The sequence below is a fragment of the Larimichthys crocea genome, chromosome II (assembly GCF_000972845.2).
Source record: "Larimichthys crocea isolate SSNF chromosome II, L_crocea_2.0, whole genome shotgun sequence".
Lineage (NCBI taxonomy): Eukaryota > Metazoa > Chordata > Actinopteri > Sciaenidae > Larimichthys > Larimichthys crocea.
The window spans coordinates 7,721,505-7,745,895 of NC_040012.1; the positions used below are offsets into that span (position 1 = coordinate 7,721,505).

The 24,391-nt window shown below is 40.0% G+C and overlaps 1 protein-coding gene across 15 annotated transcripts in view; it reads left to right on the top strand.

Annotated features, from left to right (window-relative positions):
* The window catches only part of epb41l3b (erythrocyte membrane protein band 4.1-like 3b), a 54,198-nt gene that overhangs the window by 4,449 nt on the left and 25,358 nt on the right, over nt 1-24,391 (top strand). For 4 of the 15 annotated variants that reach the window (XM_019257547.2, XM_019257576.2, XM_019257570.2 and 1 more), the window contains exons 1-3: nt 6,492-6,732; nt 15,981-16,153; nt 19,851-19,994. In XM_019257547.2, the coding sequence (XP_019113092.2) occupies nt 15,992-16,153; nt 19,851-19,994 (306 nt within the window). In that variant the 5' untranslated portion in view covers nt 6,492-6,732; nt 15,981-15,991. Of the gene's footprint in view, nt 1-6,491; nt 6,733-6,937; nt 7,071-15,980; nt 16,154-19,850; nt 19,995-24,391 lie in introns of those variants that run through there. The other 11 variants (XM_019257552.2, XM_019257557.2, XM_019257581.2 and 8 more) reach the window with 7 other exon arrangements.

Sequence of the window (24,391 nt, forward strand, 5' to 3'; positions counted from 1 at the left end):
ATTGGATCACTCAAACCACATTTAGAGGTGGTCTGGGCCGCACATGGCTACATTTTTTAGTAGTGTGTACGTGAATGTGTCCTTTACCACAATGAAGGACTGTCTACTCGACAGACATCCTAATGTCAGGTGTGAACACAGCCTTTTCAAAAGCGCTATTGTAAAGAAACGTTTGTTTCCTGCCAAACACTTTACGTGCCTCACGTTTGATCATTTATTATCATTCTCTAATTAAACACTGAAAACGTATGTTAGCTGATGGTTGAACACATCAGATGAACTAGCAATCTTAATAAATCTTGGATTTGTTGTTGTTTTGTTGGATTATATGAAGGATATTTTATTTTTAGGGATGGGCGTGTTGGTCTTTTGTTCAGTTGTAACAACCCTGGTGTACCTCTAAGTTTTTCTGTAGCGCCACCATGAGGCCAAAACTTTAATTTGTCAGAAAACTAATAATGACATTCCCATCAGCCTCGGCTGTACTTTGTGTTTAGTACTAGTGTTAGCATGCATACACATTACACTAATATAGTGAACATGGTCTGCTTGGTCTGCTTGGCAGAGATTTGCGTGATCAGATTGGAAGTGTAGATTAAAAACAGGACAAAAGATTGAACATGTTGTGTTCTTTTGGTTTACAAAGAAAAGATTCATGGTCAGATATCTCAAAAACCTCAAACACTAGCTGCACTGCTGCTTGGATATTATGCTATTCAAATTGTTCTCTGAACTGAAACACTGATATCCATAGAAAGCTCTAAAAGGGAAGAGTGATTCGAAGTGCTGCTGCAGTTTTTTTCGTTTTTTTCTTTTCCAACCACACGCTGCCCCTCCCTTTCTCTAAAAATGCCTCCTCCGCAATCACTTGATGGGCACAATCATTGGCCTGTGGCTTTCCAAAGGTTACAAATACAGACCACATTTACGATTCCTCAAGATAAGATGTGCCTCCTACATGCAAAAAAAACAAGAAAGACACTCAGTCATAATCCCTTTCCACATTAATCTGCAGCGTGTACTCCTGGCTTTGCATGAAAGACTGAGTAGGAGGTGTTGGTGTGGTGAAGACAGGGGGTTGATTTGGGAGCTTTGGCCCAGTTTGGGGTGTCAAAATCAGACTCAAATTTGGCATGTGTGCTGGCTGATCTGCAGCCCTTTGGGAGTGAAGGCGTTTACAGCTGAGTAGAGCTGGACAGCAGGGTACAGTGGCTTTGGTTAGTTAGTGGGTGAAGAAGAAAGCAGCGGTGGAGCCAATTCACTTTGAGTTCATTCAGTTCAAAGTGTCATTTGAAACGGCAATTAACATGATAGTCATAAAAGTCTCAATAATGGATTCATATATCAGACAATGGAACTTTTTTTTAAACATGGAAACATCAGTCTGCTTTAATCAGACATTACTTTACTTCAGGACAGCGTAGGTCAGTGTAGCGAGGGCCCAGTGCAGTTTGTGGTGTTTCTGTGTGTGCGCGAAAGCCTGAAGACAAAATGGAAATGTGATTCTGTGTTTGGGCAGAGATGCTTTTTGAGCCCAGCAATTATTTTCCTCAAGACCCCGGGGATGGCAGGGAATGCTGGCCCGGACTTGTGTTTTTTTTAATTGGATCACATGGGTGATTTGCCATGTATTGTAAGGGACATGCTTCAATATAATTATGCATTGATGGAGTGCCAGCTTGCTTGTTCTGACCGCAGCACTGTAAATTGGATTGCTGTAATGAGGTTCATAAGGTTACTAATTTTAGAGCCCGAGTATATACACATATTCATACACACCAGGATTTCTTTATGAAAAGTCCGATCTTTTTAAATGAGCTACTCATGTGAAACTATTTCATTATATATACTTAAATTAAACTTTTAATCACTAACTGCCGAGTTGCTGTGCAAGCAGAAGATCAGTATCACGCAACTTTATGTCCCTCAGTTATGCTAATACTTGTTAAAAATTGTGACAAAAGACTGGCTTGCACTCAAGGCTAACCGGGTTCAAGGTTAAGCTTCAGAGCAGATGAGCTGCACAGGAACTAACTGTCTGTACGCAGCAGAAAAAAGTGAAGAGTTAAGCAGCCACATAAGCTAAGTAGAGTCCACAGATCACATGTTGTCTGTCTTGTGTTGTATTAATCATTCTGCTGACCAAAGGGCTGCTCTGAGGCGTCATAGATTTGCACTCACACTTATCTGTTACTCACTATACATACAGAGAATGAGGACTCTGAAAGTCTGATATCTCTAGAGGTTAGTCTGGCTGTAATTGTTTTACCGCAGGCATTTCCTTAAGACTTTTTCATCTAATCTAAACTTCCCATGCAGCATTTGTAAATCAACATATTACATTCACTTTACTGTGAACAATAAAGATGCTAACTTAAAACACGTGAGAGCAGAGTTCAGTGCCGTTTGACTTGCATCAGACAGGAAATAATAAAACTGGTCAGCAGTTACTTAACAGTGGAAGGCCTGAGTGTGCTGCCTGTTTTTTTTATTACACATTGATCAAAGGAACTGAATAAGAAGTGAAGTTATGCTTTAATATTTTTATGCTTTGACTAAACATCCCTGCTCTCAGAAAAGTGGGTTTGTGTCCATGCGTGTCCATAATGACCTTGCTGGGGATTTACTGTGACATTTAAACAAACTGAAACAAGCCTACTTTTCAAACTGTCTTTACTTTTTGATTTATGAACATTAAATCTTTTGGAAAAATACTTTTTTGTAGTTTTCATCTGCTGTAAGATCATTGTTTCCATGCTCCACACTGGCAAAACCAAAAACCACTGTGACTGTGTGAGCAGCAGATTACTGAGGTCAAAGCAGCTGCACACCAGTAAAATGGACTGGACCACTAAAAGTAAACAAATTGCTGGTCACACTGTTGTTGATCTGTTTGTGCTAGATGCCTCATAAAACATGAAATCTGTACCTCTGATTTACTTGCTTTCACAAATTTCAAATGTCTGCTGTAAAAATGACCTATTTGCTGAGAGTTTGTTTTTGAGCTTTTACCAACTAGTGATCAGAAATCACAAGATGTGGCTTTAAAGCAAAAAGCCACCTCAGTTCTTTTGTGATTAAGTTTGTTAACTTCTTTTTTCTAAATAAGGTTCTCTGGTTAGCTCGTTCGTAAATTCGACAAATGTTGTTAGAGTCAACTGGACTGTCAGGTGGGCTCCATGCTGTAGGCCTGCCTTGTCTTTTGTCTGTTCACTTTCTGATTAGCTACATTTGGTTACAGGAGGTTCGTCCTTGTAACGCATTTTGAAAACATGCTTTTGAGATGAAACTTGCAGACACTTGTCTGCAGAAGTCAGAAAAATACATCTAACTAACAAAGGGATTTATAATTTAAAGCTCTGTTACAATTGGTCTGTGCTCGCCCCAGATCATCTTTCTTAGAATTAAATCGGAGGCAACTGGACTTTGGCTCTGTGAGGGTTCTTCATTAGAGTGATCTGTTTTTAACGATACCAATAGATTGATATTTACTCTCCAGATAAGCTTGTGTGTAACCCTTCATTTCCAATCAAAGGTTAGCGGCGCACAGTCACCACCCACTGGCCAGACAAGCCATGATGAGCAATGTCTCAGGCGATCAGTCGGTTCGTGACAATGGTGCGCCAGACTCCACCTGCTCTAAATGTAGATAACTATTGTCTGGCTGTGCAGAGAGCAGATATTCTGGTTAGCTGTTACCGCTTATTGTACAGAATGTATTCTCAGAAAGGCTTATTGTGGTGAGCTAAGCATGGTTTGTCATTTAAGATAATATATGTGCTTTTAAAAACAAGAAACGAGGGGGGAAGTGAAAGAACCTCGCTGGGAGAATATGTGAAATGAGTATTAAATGGTCATTACAGTCCACCCCTTTTATCATAATGACTCCTGAACCTGTAGTAAGAAAAAAACACACTTTTAGTGAGTTATTACAGTGTCACAGTGAGAAAATGATCCTCTTTACAGCCCTCCTCTGCTATTATTTGCCCTCCCAGCTCCAAGGGTTACAGGGATATTCAGTTACATCTATTGTTAAGCTACTGCGACTCCAAACCTCACTCTCCTTACATGATGGTTGCTTTTAAAGTTGGTGGGTTTTTTTTTTTAGGAATTTAAACTTTCAGATTGTAATGTAAATTACACGTCTTCAGTGTAAAACATTCATCGTTGTTGTCATTGGCCTTGTTTTTACGAGCTGTGCTACAATTAGCATGAAGCTGAGTGAGGAGCCAGCTGTCTGGCTGCTGTACATAAGAGTTACACTGTGTGTGTGTGTTATTACATTTACCCTCTACTGTCTGTAAAGTATGCCTGCTATGTGCCTGTCACCGTTTAGGGAATTTATGTCCAACTGCAGCCAGCAGAAAAAGACTGTTTTTATATTTGCATAGTGTACAGTCAGTGTTGGCATGTGGTTTACCACTTGAGCACGACAGCAATTAATAAAATAAAAGTCAGATGGGTGACCGATTGGGTCAAGTTCCCACCGGGAGGCGAAACCCACAAATCCCCAAAGGGAACAGCTCAGACACTAATTAAAAAACTTGCTTTTATGTCTTATTTCTGCACACACACACACATGTATCCACCTACAGTAGAGGAGGGCAGCAGTATGTTCATGTGCTCGCTATTGGCTTGTTTTAATATGTCTTGGATTATGTTTTTTTCTATTTGAAGAATGTTATAAAGTGAACACATACACATGTTCAGTGTTTTGTACAATGTTCAGTTCAGTGTTGGAAAGAGGTTCTTGACTTGTTATGTAGAAATACTACATACATACACATGAAGGTCCTACATTGTTTAGAAGTGGAAAGTGAGTCTTATTTTCTAATCTAATAACTCTAATAACTGGAGTAGTTGTTTTAAGTTTGTCTGAAAGCCTAGAAAAGAAACCGAGATGGACCTTTCAGTTTTTTCATATGATGTTTTGTCAGTGATTATATATCTTTAATTAGATGTCTTGTCGACAATGACAGCCTGAAAATTTGATAATTTAAGTTGGTTTTCTTTCTATTTATTATTACGCACTATACTATTTTGTGAAGAGAGTTGTAGCTGGGGAGGTGCCAGTTCACCTCCTACCGAGCTGCCCTTGAGCTAGGCAGGAGAACCCCAGTATTGCTCCCATGTGGCTCTCCACATTTCTATAAACGTGTGTGTGTGTGTGGCTGTATTTGTAGCATACATTTGTAAAGGAATTAATAAAATAAACATTCATAATTCATATGAAGTAGCATCATAAATTGTACTTGAGGGACCAAACCCTTGTGACCTGGCTTGGGAGTATGTTGGTCAGGGGCGCCACCAGGAATTTTGGGCCCCATGACAAAAAAATCAAATTGGGCCCTCTCTGCGCAGCTGTTGTCACCACATCTCTAGGACCTAACTATCCCATCAAAAGATTTACATAACTCTAATTAAAGGCTTGCAACTGTTTTGCGTCTTGTAGTTCCAAACTAGTACTAGCACAATATTTACTGCTGGTGATTTGTACATGCATGCAAGTCTGCATACAGTATGCAGTGCAGTTCACTATTTGATGCAAGATTAAAAGCCACCATAAAGGCCATTTTTTATTTAACTTTTACTGCCCAAAACACGTAAAAACAAAGAGATAATTAATTTCATTATTTTATTTGAAATATATATAGTCAATGGTGATGGTTTAATAATTTTATATTGGTGTTTACCTATTTTTGGGGCCCTTGTCATTCCACCACTGATTCGCTTTCATTTAACTACTTTTAACACTCGGGCTGCCTTTTTGTTTTTCTTCCAAGTAAAGCAACAAACCTCGTGCCATTAATTACCATGCTCTCTGTAAGTGTGTGGCTGTATTTGGAGCATACATGTATAAAAATAGATTGTAAAGAGAAGGAATGAATAAAAATAAACATTCATAATTCATATGAAGTAGCATCTCTAAATTGTACTTGAGGGACCAAACCCTTGTAACCTGGCTTGGGAGTATGTGGGTGTCCATCTCTTAACATTTGCATGTCTATAAACTTTTTGTGTGAGCGTGTGTGGTTGTATTTCAACCTATATGTGCAAAAAAAAAAGAGATAAACCTTCATAATTCATATGAAGTAGCATGTCTCTATATTGTACTTGAGGGACCAAACCCTTGTGACCTGGCTTGGGAAACTGGAGGGTGGCCAGTTCAAGTCCAGCAAAGTGGGAGTATGTGGGTGTCCATCTCTTGACATTTGCATGTCTATAAACTTTTTGTTTGAGCGTGTGGTCGTATTTCGACCTATATGTGCAAAAAAAAAGAGAAGAGATTAATACAATAAACCTTCATAATTCATATGAAGTAGCATCTCTAAATTGTACTTGAGTATGTGTCCATTTTGATACATTCCACCACTGATTCGCTTTCATGTAACTACTTTTGAACACTCGGGCTGCCTTTTTGTTTTTCTTCCAAGTAAAGCAACAAACCTCGTGCCATTAATTACCATGCTCTCTGTAAGTGTGTGTGTGTGTGTGTAGTGGAGGAGGGCTGTGTTGCTAAAATAATGCTCCGGCTGTCCTCCTCCTGATATCCCACAATTCTACTCTGGGCTGCATAGTGGAGTTTGATAGGCTGAGGCGGAGAGGGGGAACTGCAGCAGCAGCAGCAGCGAGCAGCAGAGTAAGCACCGCTGTCAGGAAACAGGAGCCCACTACGAATGCTACTCGCTTTTTACCCAGCTTTGAACGAGAGAGAGGAGACGATTTAACCTGGTAATAACCGCTTTCTTTTGTCCTGCTTTTCATGTTTTACACTCGGGCTCTCTCAGAGGAGACGTACGCCCCTGTTTTAGCTCCGCGCTACATCCTATCTTGTCATTTTTTTAAAAATTTGTAGCCGTTTGACCGTTGACAGATAATTAACATTTAAAAACTGTATTCACTCAAGCTAACTAACCGTAATGTCTTAACGTTATACCCTCTATGTGTGTGTGTGTGTCATTGTAGCGACATGTTATGTGTTTATCTGCTGATTTAGTCGTTATTTTGTAGCTTTAAAGTCAAAACGCTTTGGACGGTTATTTCAAAGAGACGACCGACCCCGCGTCAAGGTACAGTCCGCTAACGTGCTCCGGTTTCCAGCTTTCGGAGTGAGGGAGGGGGGGGGGGGGAATGAAAACAAGCCGACACAGATGCCTTTTTTTTTCCGACCTCTAACCACCTTATTTTACATCGAGCAAGGACAGAGCTGAGTCACTGCTAACACACGGACTGTTAATGGATTAAAGTCGTTATGTTGTACCCGGGGTTAGGACGACATACTCGGGGTGTTTTTGATCTGCAGTGCGGTAGGCGTGGTTAGGAGAGGGGGGTGAGAGCAGGATGACACGAGCTGGATCCTCTTTTAGCATCCTCACATCCTTCAAGGCAACAAAAAAAGCAAAGCAACGAGGCCTGAGTCTGACTTGACAATTTAATTAAGATGCACAGTAAGCTGCTGTTGTTGCAGTAGCATTAAAAAGGGCAGGGTTAAACATTGTGGGCCTTGTTTTGCAGGCTTTCTGATCAAAGCCTGTGCAATATAGTCTGAAAATAGTTTTAAAAAGCCTGATGTTTTGTCACCAATAAGTTACTTGTTCTCTTTCTCTTAATTGACTAACTGTTGCAGCTCTTAAAAATTATACCGTTGGTTGTTTTTAGGTCATTTTCTTGAAGCTGTGAATTAGTCTTGTTGACCTTTTGCAGACAAGAACACTGAAAAGAGGCTGTTGTCGTTTACCTTTTACATGAGCTCGTTTTGTCTCTGTAGTCATATTATTGGTAGTACGTGGAGGACATGGAGTTGAAGGATTAAGGGCGTTGTATGTTTTTTGAAATGTTGAAACCTTGTGAGACAAATGTGTTGGTTTGTGCTCTATCATCCATTAAAGCTGCACTATTCTTGCAGATAGATCACCCTAAATATTAAAGAATATCTGTAAGGAAATGTGTAAGAAACAGATCTCAACATCCCAACACACGGTTCATTTTCGTTGCAATTGTTGCAGCTTTTAAAAGTTATACTGTTGCATCTTGTTGTAGGCCTACTCCAATTTTCAACGATGAAAATGAAGCCATTTAACCTGTGTGTGATGGGATGTTGAGATCTGTTCGTCCCACATTTGCAAACAGATATCCTTTCATGTTTATGATGATGCATCTGCAAAACCTGCAAGAATATAGTGCAGCTTTAATGGATAAATCAGCACAAAACAACACATTTGTCTCACAACATGCACCGCCCTTTATCCGTACACTCCCTATCCTCTCTCCTTGATAGGGATAAAAACTACCAATCTATTACAGAGACAAAATGGGGTCATGTAAAGGTAAATGGCAACAGCCTCTTTTTTAGTGTTCAAAGCCTAAATTTAGCTACTTCAACCTGTTAACAGTGTCTTGGGAAGTTGAGATCTGTTTGTCCCACATTTTCTAACTTCATATTTGTGATGATGCATCTGCAAAACCTTTCTAAACATACGTCATTCTTTTTTCTTGATAAGGGGAAAAAAACCAAGCAATAATATTATAAGAGAGACAAAATGGGTCATGTAAAGGTAAATGGCAACACCCTTTTTCATCGCTGTGAGTGATTTATAGCTTTAAAAAAACAAAAAAAAGCCCTAAAAACAAAAAACCAAACCACTCAAACTGCCACTGCTCTTTGAAAATTGGAGTAGGCCTACAACAACATGCAACAGTATAACTTTTAAAAGAAAATGAACCGTGTGTTGTGATGTTGATCTGTTTGTCCCACATTTCCTTACAGATATTCTTTAATATTTAGGTTGATCTATCTGCAAGAATAGTGCAGCTTTAATGGAAAAAACATACAACGCCCTTAATCCTTCAACTCCATGTACTTTCTCCTTGATAAGGAAATAAAAACTACCAATAATATGACTACAGAGACAAATTGAGCTAATGTAAAAGGTAAATGGCAACAGCCTCTTTTAAGTGTTCTTGTCTGCAAAAGGTCAACAAGAATGATTCACAGCTTCAAAGAAATTACCTAAAAACAACCACTCAATCTGTGACTGCTCTTTGAAAAGTCAACAGTATAATTTCTAAGAGCTGTAAGTAACTTATTGATGACAAAACATCAGGCTTTTAAACTATTTTCAGACATATTGCAGACTAAATGATGAATGAATAAAGTTTAATTTATATTGAAAATGCCCAATGACATGATAAGTTTACATAAAGGTACAAGGCAACAACCTCTTTTGATTGGATTTGTTGGTAAAGGTCAACAAGGACGACACACTTTTATAATATTTTATCAAGAACCTGTATCATAACATTCACTCAAGCTGTGGCTGCTTTTACTTAATACAATAACCCCCAAAGAATATAATAATAGAGATGATGCGCCTATTCATCTATCACTCAACATAAAATGAATCAGCTCTTTTGATTATCAATAAATCATTAAAGTCGAGCAAACACTGTTCTGGTTCCTGCTTCTGAAATGTGCGTTTCTCCTTCTATGATATATGATATATTTGGACATGCAATTCAAACGATATGTCAACTTGGGTAATCCTCTGGCTAGGCTGGAGTGTTTCCCAATGTGTATACGCTGTCCAAAATAATTATGAAAGATGAGTGCGGTGTTGATGTCAACAACCCAACAGCTCCATTTGCTCTCTTGCAGACATGCTGATTTACTGATTACATATAGCTAATCTCAGCCGCTATATGAGAAGTTATTAGCCATTTATCAAGCAACCAAGATTTTGTTCTAATCCTTCACATTAACAGGGGATTTTCCTTTTGTCAAAAGAAGCTGTACAACTGGATTGACAGCGAACTAACCGCAGCACACTTGTATTTGTTTTCCTGTCAGATACATTGGTGACGTTTGTGCCTGGCTTTCAAAGAAACCCAACAAAGACGCACTGATCGCGTCTCATAATGAAGTGCACAGTTGAGTCGCGATCACAATAACCTCGCTGGTCTTTTTTGTTGTCTCCTTGAATGTCTGGCTGCTTAGAGAAAGTAATGCCAAGAATGTAAACGCGGCAGGCTGCCAGGATTTATGGCCTCTCAGCAAAACATAACAAAACAAAAAAAACCGCTCTGGGCTTGGAGTCACCTTCATGTGACCGGTCTACCATCTCCAAATTCTTCTGTTGAGTTATGGGGTGTCTTGTCCAGTTCAGTCTGTGAGCGTTTAATTAAATTATTTTTGTAAAGTAATATGAGGAGGGGATGAAAAGCCTTTGAAACAGCTACTAAATTTAAAGAAATCAAATGTGCAAAGACGTTTTCTTGGAAGTCTCAGAGAAGAACCTCCATCATTTCAGCAGTGGATGATGATATGCATGACTTATATGCTCAAAGCGTGCAGTCTAACATGACAGTTCTACAGCAGATCCTGCCTCCATGAAAGGTGTACTGTTCAGTTTTCGTTAGATTTAGCTTCATGATGATTTTGGAGGATGTAGTTTGTTTGTTGTTATAGTTCGGTGCTAGCTGTACCTGATGAACCAGTGTATCCAGTATATCCGAAATGTCTAATAAGAAGAAGAAGGCGAAAGAAGCTGAACTTGGTGTCACAAAACATCTGTTTTTAGATGTTTTGCTGAGTCACCCATGTCCAAATTGTTTACTTTTTCGTCACATGTAACTCGTTTCACAGACCGGCCGATCGTCTTTGTTGGCTCTCTAAATGAAATAGCGTCTCTGTTCACTTTGTGTTTGTTCTGCAGCAGAGCTGGAGAATGTGCTGGCTGAACACACCGAGGTAGAAAACAGATCTGGGTTGTTTAAATGTCTTGAATTGTTAAGGGCAGCATTGAGCTCAGCTGCGACATGTTACTGAGGAACATTTTGTACGTGTCTTATCTAGCTCGTTAGCTTGGTAAATCACTTGTTGTCATTGTGTCTCACTGAAAAACAGGAAGACACTGTGCGGTAACAATTAGCTCCTCAGGTTTCTTGTCGCACCACTTTAGGTAAAGATACAGTGGCCGGTGTCGTACTGTTGTCATCACTCAATTTGAGGTCTGCCCCTTCCAGTCTTTCTTGTTTTTAACCGTTTTACCCCTGAGCTTTTGAGGGGGGGGTAGAGCATGTTTGAAAAAAGTCTTAAGTAATCATTTGACCTATAAATGTTACAAAACAGTCAAAAATATATCCATCATAGTTTCCTAAAGGCCAAGGTGATGTCTTCAGACATCTTGTTTTGTTCCACCAACAATCCAAAACCTGAATAAAATAAATTCACTACAGTGTAAGACAAGGAAAAGTGGCAAATCTTCACCTCCAGAGAAGCAGGAGCTGTGATAATAACACTTTTTTTTGCTTTGAAAAATCAAAACTGCTATTGTAACAGTTCTCACCAGTGGATGCCATTAATTGTGGCACTCTGTGCATGCAGGGCTGAATCTAATGTTGCATCTATTATAAGTCACTGAGGTTAAAGTATTTAATGAATGCCTGGAATTCAATGTAAATGTTAACAGGACAGTGAATATTGGAAATGGACATGGTTTGTCTACAAAAGAAGGTATTTCTGAGAAAACATATCAATAATTTTGTTTGTTGTTTGGACGTCGGGACAGTTGAAAGCACTTTGGGGATCTGTAACCCCTTCAGCAGAGGTGTCTCATTTGAGTGGCCACACCAGCTACATGGTATCCTGTTACAGTGGCCGTGTTTGTGTATGACAGCTGTCAGCCCTGTAGCCATAGAGGTTTTGCTTGGGATGGGCCCTGACGTGTCAAAAAACGCTAGCCATTCCCCTCCGTGTAACCTCCATAATCCCCCAGGGGGGTTATTAACGTGGGGGCAGGGGTTACAGGGATGGGCCCAGCTGTGGTGTACTCTGGCTAATGGCACTCAGCACAGATGGCAGTCCCTCATCCTCTCGTGAGTGTTTGTGACTCCATGAGCTCAGGCCACTTTCCAACAGTGTGCATTACAATCACAAATGGACCTTAAAATGGGGGTCTGCAGGCGCCACAGCATTTCATGTCAGTGATCAATTATGTAATGTAGATGCATGTTGATAAACCATGGCTGAGCTTTTAGCATGAAATACTGAAAATTCTCTGGTTTCCTCCGATAGGAGAATTTCCTGCTGCTATTAGTATGTATGAATATATTTGGGAATAACAGAACATTTGAAGACGTCACCTTGGACTTTAGGAGCCACTAATGAGACATTTTTCAATATTTTGTAGCATTTTAAAGACTAAATAATTCATAAATCACGCAAATATTCCTCAGATTGAATCAATAATGCAAATAATCATCTCCAAACACATGAGAAAATACATTTCTATAAAGTAACAAATACCCTTAGCAAGTTCCCAGAGTTCAAGTTGTTGTCTGAATGATTAGTTGATTGAATTAATCAGTGATTACATTTTGTGGAAGACGATGAGTTTGATTAACTTTGAATTAGTTTGATTTATATTGAAAAGAAGAAATGCGTGTGCGTGCAGTGTGACGTAATTCTGTGGAAGGTTTGAGGAAGAGGATAGATGACTTCTGCTTGTCCCTTCCTCAGTCACGTCAGTGAAAATAAACAGAGTTTATATTAGCAAGCAAAACTGAGAAAAGCACGAGCTTCCCATTAGGTGACAGTCGAATGAAGATCTGTGTTTTACTGTGGGAGATTTCTTAATAATTCCCCAGATTTACTGATGCAAGAAACATATGCATCACCTCCTGTTAGAGCTCCATTCTGGATCTGGGATGTGTTAATATTCATCTCTCCTCACAGCAATGGAAAACATAGAGGTAACAGCTTCTCATTTTTAGGTTGTAGCCTCAGGTTGTGAACATTAATTAACTGTATTAAGTATTTCTGCCTTATCAGCCCACAAAAGATGATTAGACATCTTTGAGTTGTGGTTATTTTAGCCTTTAGCTGCTAAATTAAACATTTAAAAGGGATTAGATTTTGGATTTGATAAGTGGATTCAATAAAATGCTATCGAAGTCATCGCTTCTTGTAAAAACATCAGCTGTTTGTGACGGCAAATGTAAAACCGTTCATGGCGAATCTCCGTTACGCAATATTAATCAGCGGACAGCAGCAAAGCACGTGTTGATTTAGTTGAAAGTGAAGCTGATTAGATTTAAAAGACTGGAGCTGAATCTCGCGCTCAATATCATTAAGCTATATTGGCGCAATCATCTGCCCCGCCTGTATACTAGCAGTAATCCAGGGCATTAAATGAGTTGTGAATACAGCTTTCTGAATGCATAATGTATGTGCCAGTCCATGGTGAGGGGCCACACACAAGACCACTGTGTAGGCTGTTGTGTGGGCCCGTAAAGCGTGCCTGTCACCAGTGACTGAACGTATTCTTCCTCCATTTCTATGGTGCTAAGATGTTCCTTTCCTCCCCTCCTACCATAGTTCCTGTTTCATAGCAGGGTTGAGAGAAGTAAAGGTTAGCTGTGCAGCCATCATCTGTCAGCTGATTGTTGAACCGCTCCCCAAAGACATGACACAACAAAGTGGCAGACTGGATTCTGGTTGAATCAGCCTTTTAGACTTTGTTACTCTCCCTTGGGTTTAGACGCTCTTTGGAAAACCGAGATTGAACTTTGGATCGTCACCACTTCATTCATTGCGCTGTTAGTCGGGCTTATGATCTATATTCATTAAACTTAATTGCCTTTTTATAGCACCTAAATCTTTAGAAAGAGTTTGATCAGCATGTGTAGTTAAGTGACCTTTGATGCTCCTGACTTCTATTGAAGCAAAGTCAGAAATGATGTAATACCTTGAAGTGTTTAGACTTCTTTCCAAGTCTGAGATTTGCTGTTGCTTTAAACAACTTTCTAAAGTGATCTTTGTTATTTGGCAAACCACGATTTGGCATTCTGTTGTAATCCTATTTTAAACAATTCCATTGGGAGTCAAACCCGCAGGTCATTAGCAAAGATGAATTACCCTTTGGCGTTATTTAAAAACTGCATCATTCTGCATTACACTAATGCCAAATGATATTAACTCAAGACGTTAATCTTCTTATTTCAGCTCAGCTCAAAGTATTTTGAAGTGATTCATCTGTCATAGAGTGTAAGATGAACAAAGTAACGCGGAGGCACGATGAGGGCACAGACTCCAGCTGTTAATAATCCAGCTATGTGCCTGCCTGGGTTGTTCACAGTAGGACATGCGGCGTTAGGCATGTGGGCCAAATTTAGCCCTCGAAAAAGCCTTTGTGAATGTTAAGAGACTGGTTTCTTGACAACCAGAAATCAAGGTGTTTCAAAATGATCAACTCCCCTGTTTTTTTTATTCAGTTCAGAGCCATAGTTTTTCTTTCAACATGTCAAAGGTTTTTGGGGATCACCTTACCCCACAGCGTTGCTTTATGTTGATCCAGAGGCTGCCGTCCCGCAGCCCCGGCTGGAAGTCAGAGATCCTCCCCTGAATCCTCCCACCCAGGAGTAAACACGACCCTATAAATAGAGCTCCGGGCGAAGCCAGCCAACAGCAGAATGACAGGCATCTGTACTACAAACCCCAGACTCTCTCCAGAAGAAGCCCAGTGTTGTTGTCCCGCACACACGCACACACACACATACACTCCAAAACCCCCACATCCCAATGTCAAAGCCTGTGGGTACAGTTAGCACAGGGGCCCCCAGTGCGGTCTGTCCTATCTGTCATCTTTGTTTTGCAAAACTGGCCATTAGATGTTTCCTCTCATTACCCAGTTTTAGGCCCTTGGGAACCCATCTGTCGCTGGTATGCTGCTATTCACAGAAGGAGAAGGTCATGCTATGAAAGACGTGTACTGATGCAGTTCAGATACTTTGGATGGTTGCATGTTAATACTCCGCAGCGAAACAGGAGGGGGGCAGGAGGGGCATTAATTACATTGTGCAACTTTGATTCAACTTTTTAAAATTTAATTGTTGTTTCTGCTTATTGATTGTTTCAGAGCTGAGACAATTGGTTAAGTTCTATATAAGCGCATCGGCAGATAAATAATGTGCAACTATTTTTATAAATGTTTGGGCTTTTTTTTAACAAAAATACTGAATATTCTCCAACGTGAGAATTCATTTTGAGGGTTATATATATGAATATATATTTGGGTTTTGGGCTGTTGGTTAAACAAAGCAGGACATTTGAAGATGTCACTTTAGGATTTTAGGAAACATTTTTCAATATTTTGTAGCATTTTAAGTAAATGATTCATAAATCACACAAATATTCATCAAATTAAATCGATAATGCACATAATCATTAGTTGCAGCTCAATTTCTATTTCCATAAATACCTTGCTGTCTGAAAGATTGGCTTAGTGCAGGTCTTCACTTTGAAGAAGCTACAATGTACTGATTACTTAAAATGAATTAACATTTTGTCCACTCGTTTCCTCTTAATCATGTAATTAGTCTAATCTGATTAAATCAAATCAAATCACAGTGATTTGATTTGAATCTGATCAGTGAATTAATGAGTTGTTTCAGATATCCCCAGGATATGAAGCAGATTCTTTTTCCCCGGCGAAGCAAAGGAAATGTATTCAGCCACTATTTTCAAGATGACGATCAGCTGTTTTTTATTTTTATAACAACACATTTGTTTGTTTGACGTGTGAGGATTTGCTGCATTTCTCCATTTTATTCCATTGCTTTTTACTATTTTTAATGCTTGGTTGCAGCCCCAGGTGAGAGCGCTTTGAACCAGTTTATGTGAAGACTTAGACTGTATTGTATAATATATTACGGTTGTCAGGACACCAGCACTCTAAGCACTTTCCATTATCAGCTGCTGACGTTCCTGTGATTATTGAAAACAGGTCCTAAGTGCACCTAAGCCACTTGAATTAATTTAACTTTTTTTTCTTCTGCTGTCGAACAACATCCACATCTCTGCATTTGCATCAGAGCGGGAGCTTATCATTACACGAGGGACGTAAAGCAACAGTAGATCAATTCATAATAAGTCAGCTGACTCATCTGGTTCTCCTTCTCCCCTCCCCTTTTCACCACTCCAGCGTGATTTACCATGACAACTGAATCAGGCGCAGACTCGGAGGCCAAGCAGCCGCAAGAGAACAAGGAGACGGAGAAGGCGAAAGCTAAAGCGGCCGAACCCACCTCGCCTCAGAACCAGCCGGAGGAGCTTCCCGCCGCCGCCGGACACAGCACCCCGGCCAGAAAAGAACAGGTAAGGCTCTTCATGGCAGCATTCACAAATGATTGAATGATTGATTTTAATCAAATCAAATTTAATTTAAATCAATAACCTTTTAACACATTTCATATTTTCCCATGCTTTCAAAACACTAGTAATTTCATCGAGGGTATTTCTTATAGTGTAAACATCGTACACATCCCTTTATATCAGGCTTGAATCGGAGAAAACATTACACACCATTCATCCCACTCCTGAATGAATTGTGTCTTTGTGTGAAAAATGGAAATGAACAAAAAAAAAAGAAGGAAAGTACTGACGACACAACCTCAGTGTTCTCAGTGGCGGTTACAGTCCTGTAAACTTGTCTTTCAGTGAGTGCTCCATGCTTTTATTTTTGTAATGTGGTAAAACACAAATCGAGAACCCCCTCCCCCCTGACAAAGTCAGTGAATGTTTTCATTCCCAGCATTACGTCACCTGATTGAACTAATTAACATAACTTCACACAGCTGTGAGAAGAGCGAGTAAACCGAGCTACTGAAGTAAAACCTCACAGCTTTTTATGGTTCAACTATAGCTGCAGTGATTTTATCAGTCAGGCAACAGAAAATCAAGGCTAGGTATGCAGCTGTGTATCGATACTGTGGCATGAAAATTGACAGCAGGGTGCAGGTTTTTCCATTCATTTCAGTGGCATAGCGTGTTTTGGCTGCATCCAACTTTCGGAAAAAAACGCAGCCTGATGTCACGCTGTGGCCGCCAATCAGATGCTCAGATCAGTCAGACTGAAACTATCCAGGTGCATTCATGGACTAAACTCTGATACTCTACCTGTGTGTGTGTTCTGACTTTGTTTATTTCACGTACCCAGCTTTAAAATCTGTGTCTGGGTTGCAATTAACGCTGCAAAACAGTGACACGAAGAAGTTTAATTTGGTTTGTATCCGATGCTTTAAGAGAGCGAGCTGTGGTTGAGAGACATCGACCGTGAATGAGAGTAAGGGAGCGCTGGTTAATCATTGAGATAAAAAGTTATTTACTGATAAAACCTTTTGTTTGTAAAACAATGTAGCATGAATGACACTTTTGCATAGAAACATCTGGCATGTGATGATTACTTGCTGTTACATTTGATAAAGCAAAAATCATAATTGTGGACTAAATGTATCTTTTTAATATTCCTGTTTAGAAGATTTCTGTTAAGAGTATATCCTGTAGCCTGAGGCAGCCCCTAGTACTGTAGCTACGAATGTTATCTGAACACTAAGTGCTTGTCTGCAGATTTTGGCCCAAGCTACCTTCTGGGCTCATGATCTAATCGATGGACAGATTGAATTTCCTGCAGGAGGACTGTCTCCGACTAAAAAGCAGACTCCTGCTTGTATTCCCTAATTTACTAGTTGAAAGAAAAACGGTGCAGCAGGCTGTACATGCACACAGATCTTCAATCTGTAGCAAAAATGAAAGCAGAAGAGTTCAAAGTAGATTTTTATCCCAGACAAAGCACTTGACATTTGAAGTTTGGATTACCTGCAGTAGCTTGAGGCCACCGCACCATTATTCTGCTGATTGCTGTAACGTAGAGAGCAGGAAATAATTTCAGGAGCCAAATGAAAAAATGTTGTTATAAATTTGACTGCAGACCACATTAGGGTTAGGATTAGCTCTGAGCCATCCTGTCGTATCATTTGTACACTTTAACGTAACTGAGAATTTAGAGAGAGAGATCAACACTGAATTCAGGTTTAACTTGTAGATTTTTGTCATTTTCAAGCAGCCAGTAAAACCGGGACAGCCAGATGTGGACATGCAGAAACAGTTGTCGTTTTGCCCTCTCGATTTGCCTCGTGTCAACGCACGTTACTGCAGTTTGCTCATGCTGAGGCTCACAACCCCGCTGACCTAACTGTGGCTTTTATCGTGCTGCGAGGGGAAATGTTAGTATGTAAATGGAGGAGAAGAAATGGAGCATGAGTTTACATGTGAATCCAAATGGGCTGTAATGAGAGAGAGCAGCAGAAGCAGGGCGAGGTGATGGATAGGTTCATAATGTCCTGGGCTGCACAGTGAAACAACAAATCATAACAAAGGGTAGTATTTTATTGTTGGTTAACAAATGACGGTACGCACCCTGGAGATGATGGAGATTTATGAACATACAGTGCCATACAGCGTGTACTGAGTCTGCATGAATTTGACAAAGCACTTTGATTTGATGTATTTCTTCTCCACCAAATTATGATACATTTTTCCATTTAGTGTCCAGAAAATGTATTCTATCAAGAGACATGTTCTTTTTTTCTCCTGAATCACACGTGTTAGGTAGAGTGAGGCATACTGACATGCTCACAATGACAGTGCTAACATGTACAGTATATGTTTAGTAGGTATAATGTGTAGTGTGTAAGCACATTAGCTAATAAGCACTAAACACAACACAAACATTCGCTGTCCTCCTTCTTCCACCTCCCGGCTAATCTAAAAAGAAAGCCACCACGCTGTTAATTCTCCATAACTTCAAGACTCAGTATAATTTGAACAGCTGAGTTCATAAAAAATTCTCCCTCATTAGCTATAGAGACCGAAACAGTTTTTTGTCCCAGGCTGTAAACATGTTGGACATTTTAAAATGGGGGCTTATGGAAACTGTCTCATTCTGTAGCCAGCCTCAAGTGAACTGAAGAGACAAATAGAAATTTTTACCTGTTGATGGTGCTCGATGAAAGCTCAGGAGATTAAAGTTATTACTTTTTTTTTTTTTTTTGCTTTCATCACTTACTGTGTTACCTTTCCATACCAGTAAACCTTGTCTACATGAAACAGCCCTCATCATGTCACACTGAGGATGATGGATGACACTCTGCCGTCGTCGGAGCTGTGTGAATAGGCAGGGACAAGGCTGAGAGAAATCACAGCACTCTGACACAACGCTATCAGTCTTTCCTGTGAGACACATGCTCGGGCTGAGACATTTCTCTGATCCAGCAGAGCGCACATATGAAGAAAATGGCCTGTGGTGCTTATCACGAATCATATGCAAATGTTTTAAACACATCCTTTAGTAGTTCTTCAAACTAGCTAGATTAAATCATTTTCTTGCTTCCTATAGGTCCCTGTGTGGTTACTCACTACATCTTAATGGGTGCACAGGGAGAACTGGTCTCCATGAGATGTATTAAATAGGCACATTGTGGAAGTGATGGATATAGCCTGAGGAACAAGATAAGACGTTTCTCAGTATAAAAATGAAAAGGGGTATTAAATCCACTTTGTGTGTGAGTAAGAAGTAAAACTGTCCTGAAGCCAAAGGCCTCTTTTTCAACATGAAGTCAGTCAGGAAGGTCTTTGTTCTCACTGAAGTGGAAAATTGGATTTTCTCTGTTTTTAAGACAAAGTGGCAGTGCACCTCTTTAGGTCTTCTCAGTGGGGCTTTATTACATCCACTCCAGGTCCTGGTCTCTATTTTTAGGTTTTAGACGTGTGACAGAAGGGGCAGTTTTGTCAAAGGCAACTATATTTGGAAACTGACATTCAGGGGTGCAGTTTGGTAGGAGATGGTATTTTTCATTTCTGGTCTGTGAACTCTTTCAACCTGAAAGCATTAAAGCTTCAATCAGAGACGTCTCGCTCTTTTCTTTTGTTTAACAAAGAAAGTGGAGACAATCACAAACGTACTTATACTCATAAATTCATTATTCGACCCATCACTGTGTCTTCTTCCTCTCAGGAGCCACAGGACGAGGACCTGGTATCCCACAGGTCATCCACCAGCCGTCTGTCCAGATCTCCTTTGAGAGGAGTGAAGAAGGTGAAGATCATGCAGTGTAAAGTCACCCTGCTGGACGGCTCCGACTACACGCTCAATGTGGAGGTGAGAGGGCTGACTGCCGGGGTCGCATGTGGTATTTTAACATCGTCATTTAGACTTAAATCTAAGGCAGCTGTACACGGTTGATCTGTGAAGACCTCTCACCCAAGAGGCTTCTTCAGTTCTGACTGACTGGTGAGGTATTAACCTTGTTGGCATCATTGATCAGGCATAGTTTCCACTTGGTTCGTCCTAAAGAAGCCTCTTCAAGATGTCTACAACCAAATCCAGTAGCATCAGATTTAACCTTCTGACCTTTACAATATTCTCTAACAGCTTCCTTACCACTTGATTAATGTACTTTGTGATTTTGCATTCATCTGAACGAGGTGTGACCCTCATGGTATTAGAAAAGATCAAAGCACTGAGATCCTTCTCACATTTTATTATATAAGTGCTTAAAGAGGAAAAAAGCAGGAGCAGTTTTTGAGTGCTTTACACTTTAGATAGTTGTTTGAAATGAAACTTCTGCTGCTTTATCAGATGGCCTTTTTTAAAATTGCCTTTTAGCAATGCAGCAGCACAAGTGATATTTGTTCAGTTTATTATTTATTTATTTTGTTTACGGACCTCATAACTGCAGGATTGATGGTTTGAACCCGAGCACCTCCCGCCCGCATGTAGAAGTATACTGATAAACATTTTTACATGGAAAGAATGAATGCAACAGATGGGTATGTATCCAAAGCAAACTTTACAGCCCATGTCCTGAAGTTTCCAACTTTTCCAACTTCAGTGGCAGTTCAGCTGTAAGTCTCTAAATATCTGCAGTGTGAAGGAATATTTGTTTTATTATGTCCTGTGTATGCAAAGTAAAACCATAAGTACTAGACAGTCAGCCAATAAATCAGCACCGATCAGACGTTTCACAAACTATGGTTGTTGGAACTTGGCTCCGATAGTGACTGATGTCTCCGCAGCCTCCACCAGTCATGCTGGGATGCACTGTAGCAATCGGCACACACCCCGCAGCATCACACAAATCAAAACCAGAGCCAGCAGCAGCGTGCCGGCCTGATGGGAGGTAACTCCCCGGAGATGTCGGAGAGTCATGAAGCTTGTATTAGTTTGTCAAACTGGCAAACTGTTGTATTGAGTGTCAAACTGAATATTTTTTGTTTGCTTCCTGAGATCCCAAAGTCTTTTGGTGGAGATAAGTTCACATTCATTGGCGAGTTGTAGTTTGGATTTTCACTCTATAATCCACGGAAATGTCTTGACATTCTCGAGTGAGTCTTGGTCAAACCACTAGTGTACATCCCCCAGCTTTTTCCTGCTCCAAACTATTATTATTACATCTCTCTTTGGTTGATCTCTAACAAGTACTTATGTTTGCAAAAAGGGTTGAACAGGAAAAGTTCATTTCGGTAAATAAATAGTGCAGCATGGCACCATTTACCAGATCATTAAAATTAGAGTTGACAGAAACTTTGATCACTGCATTAATATGTCAAAGCAAAAGTGTGTCATAAGGAGCTGAATAAGTAATGCCATTAGCTTTCTGCTGTACCCTGGATTATTCTGTTTTATGATACTTGGCCTGTTGTATTAAAAAATAAACAAACTGTATTATTATTCCTCCTTAGATGCAGGAATTTCATGGATTTCACTGCACATTTACATTTGTATTGTGTTAAACAGCTCAGTGGGATTCATTTTGCCTCCAAAGCTTCACTGTGTAGTCTTATGTGGGGGAGAAAAACAGTCTTCATACAACGCTTCTTAAATGTGTCATTTTTTTTACTTCAAAGCTCATCCACTCTCCAGAAATAAACCCAGAGGAAAGGAGTGCCAACAATCAGGGAAAAAACATGTCTTTGTGTTGTAAATGTGGAGCTCGTAATACCGCCAGCAGTGTAGCTTTTATCATAATGTGGAAAAATTAAATATGGAAATGGGATGTTTTGTCGAGAGAAGAAGTGGAGCGTGAGCTGGTTGTTAATAATAATGGGTTACACTGAGAGAGGAGGTGTTGTATGGGCTGGACAATGTATGTTTTGAATATATACAGAGTGGCAGCTCTGCTGATTTCACAGACCGTCACATTTTTCTTGTACGGTTTTGGTGGGTTTCACTGCTCGTTCGCTCTTGTGTCAAGTCAAATTGCTTTGTAAGGTTTGCTTTTCCCAGATCAGCACTATGTGTCCTCGAGTGGAACAATTACTCTGATTAGCTATAGTCTGAAGTATCCAGTATTCAGAAATAACCAAAATCATGCAACTGGAGCCCGCAATCAGTCAAGGAAAATGTGAGCGAGAGCTCCACAACACAATAGCTTCTTTTTGCCATCAACAGTCATTCTTTCTCTTGGAACATTAAGAATTCAAGAATAAATCTGAATAGTGAACTCATTTGACATTTCACTCTTAACAATAGAAAGTCGAGTCTTTTCTCAGACTTTCAACGTCGTACATTCCCAAAATGTGTATAGGCAGGCTGAACAGGGAGGGTCAGGCGCGCCTCTTTAAATCTCTTTTGAGCAGATTCCTCCCCACCGGGGGTTCGGACAGAGGGATTAGCCAACTGTTTTGGTCGTGGTGGTGAGGTGAGGGCCTCTGACCATGAAATGGGAGCATTTGTTGGAGGGAATCAATGTCATTGACTCTCTGTGCTGGCATGATTACTGGACGTCCCACTGTGGCTAAGGAAGGAGTCTCAAGGACTGTGATCTGGAAAAGGGTCAGTCTGGACTACTTGCCCTTGAAAATAAAACGACTGGACTGAAACCTGCAAAATCGATTGAGTAGTAGTCCTCATGACAAGTGAACTGATTTTAAAATGAGTGGATTTTAATAGTCACACCAGCAACTAAATCTGAGTTAATTGAGTTCTCAATATGATCTTTGGAAAACACATAAGTGTTTATGTTCTGTCTAGTTTGATTCTTCAGTTATCTGCGTGACTTTACTTTAAATTAGTATTAGTAAAAAGAATCAATAATTTGCCTTCAAGTGTCTCTAATTATTTCAGCTTTAAGAAGCACACATCTCTCTTTCATTCTGTTGGGACCCTTTGAGATGATGCATCTTAAGGGTTTTATATAATAACTGTTAGTAATTTGACAAATCTCACAGAAGAAATGTCAGTGTACAGTGTTTGTTTGTATCTAATCACAAGTGTAGAGTTTTCAATAAACTAACTGGTCCAGTAACAGTCAGTACAAGAAAGCAGCAAGAAAGAAGAAAATCATCCTGTTTGGCTGTGATATCAAAAAAGGTCTCGACTACCATTTCTTTATTTATTAAGATGTATACTAGTATTTAAAATTCTGGCGTTGTGACATCCTTAGTCCCATCTGTTTACTTGCCTGTAATCTCCCAGTTCGGCTGCCAAGACGGCCTGTGTTGAGGTTTTCCTGGCACAGGTCTGACCACACCTCACCATGTCTCAACACTCACACCCGATTGACGAGGAAGACTTCAGCGCTGACCTTGGATTAGAGTGCATATACTGCAGAGGGGATGTTAGAAGAAGAAACAAGTAGAGGCAAATGCAGAGAAACCACACTTACTGTATCTGTTCACAATCTCAAAAAACACCTGCAGCTGTATGTGAAGCTCCCAGTCTCCTCATAAAGCGTCTCACACTCATTTTCACCATTTAGCTGTTGAAGGAGGCTCATCATCTGTCTAATGCAGAACAAATAAAACAACAGGAAATTAATGCACAACTATTATTGTTGCCTTTTTCCTAATTTACATAATCGTATTGAATATCTTTCGATTTCGGTCAGATAAAACCAGCAAGTCACATTGGGCTATTTTCTCTTATTAGCAGTCAGGGTTAGGGTTAAATATTATTAGATAAAGCTGAAAACCAAAAGCCAAAGTAGTCTGGGTCTATTTTATTTTTAACAACGATATCTTGACACATACTGTATGAATATGATTTCACAGGTCATTTCGTTATATACTTTATATCCCTCATTTCCTTTCTGTGGTTGAAACGTTGCTAATAAAATTGTACTTCTAGTGTGTAGGAAATGTAATGGAAAATAATTAAAGAGCAGAAGATGTGAATAAAAGCTGGCCTACTTGGCACACTTGAACAAGCTTTTGTGTAGCAGTCACGTCTGTTTCAGCACAAGGTCGTGACAGAATCAGGCAGCTCTTCACAAAGAGAGCAATAATCCAAAATCAAGCTGTGGTAATTGATGCTGTAGGCATGAGTCACACCTGCGTGACACTGGTAGTCGGACAATATGCACAATCACAGTAAGTGGTAAAAAAAAAAAGCAGGAAAAGATAGCTAATTAGTTGCTTGCTTACCAGAGTTGTCATAGCAACGAGTAAGGCCCCAATCGTGCGCAGTGGAGTGAGTTGTATGGAAAGCAGCAGACATAAGCTAAGTCAGATTATGCTGTTGGCCGCAGTGAAACGACTGAGGTCAGAGCATCCTCG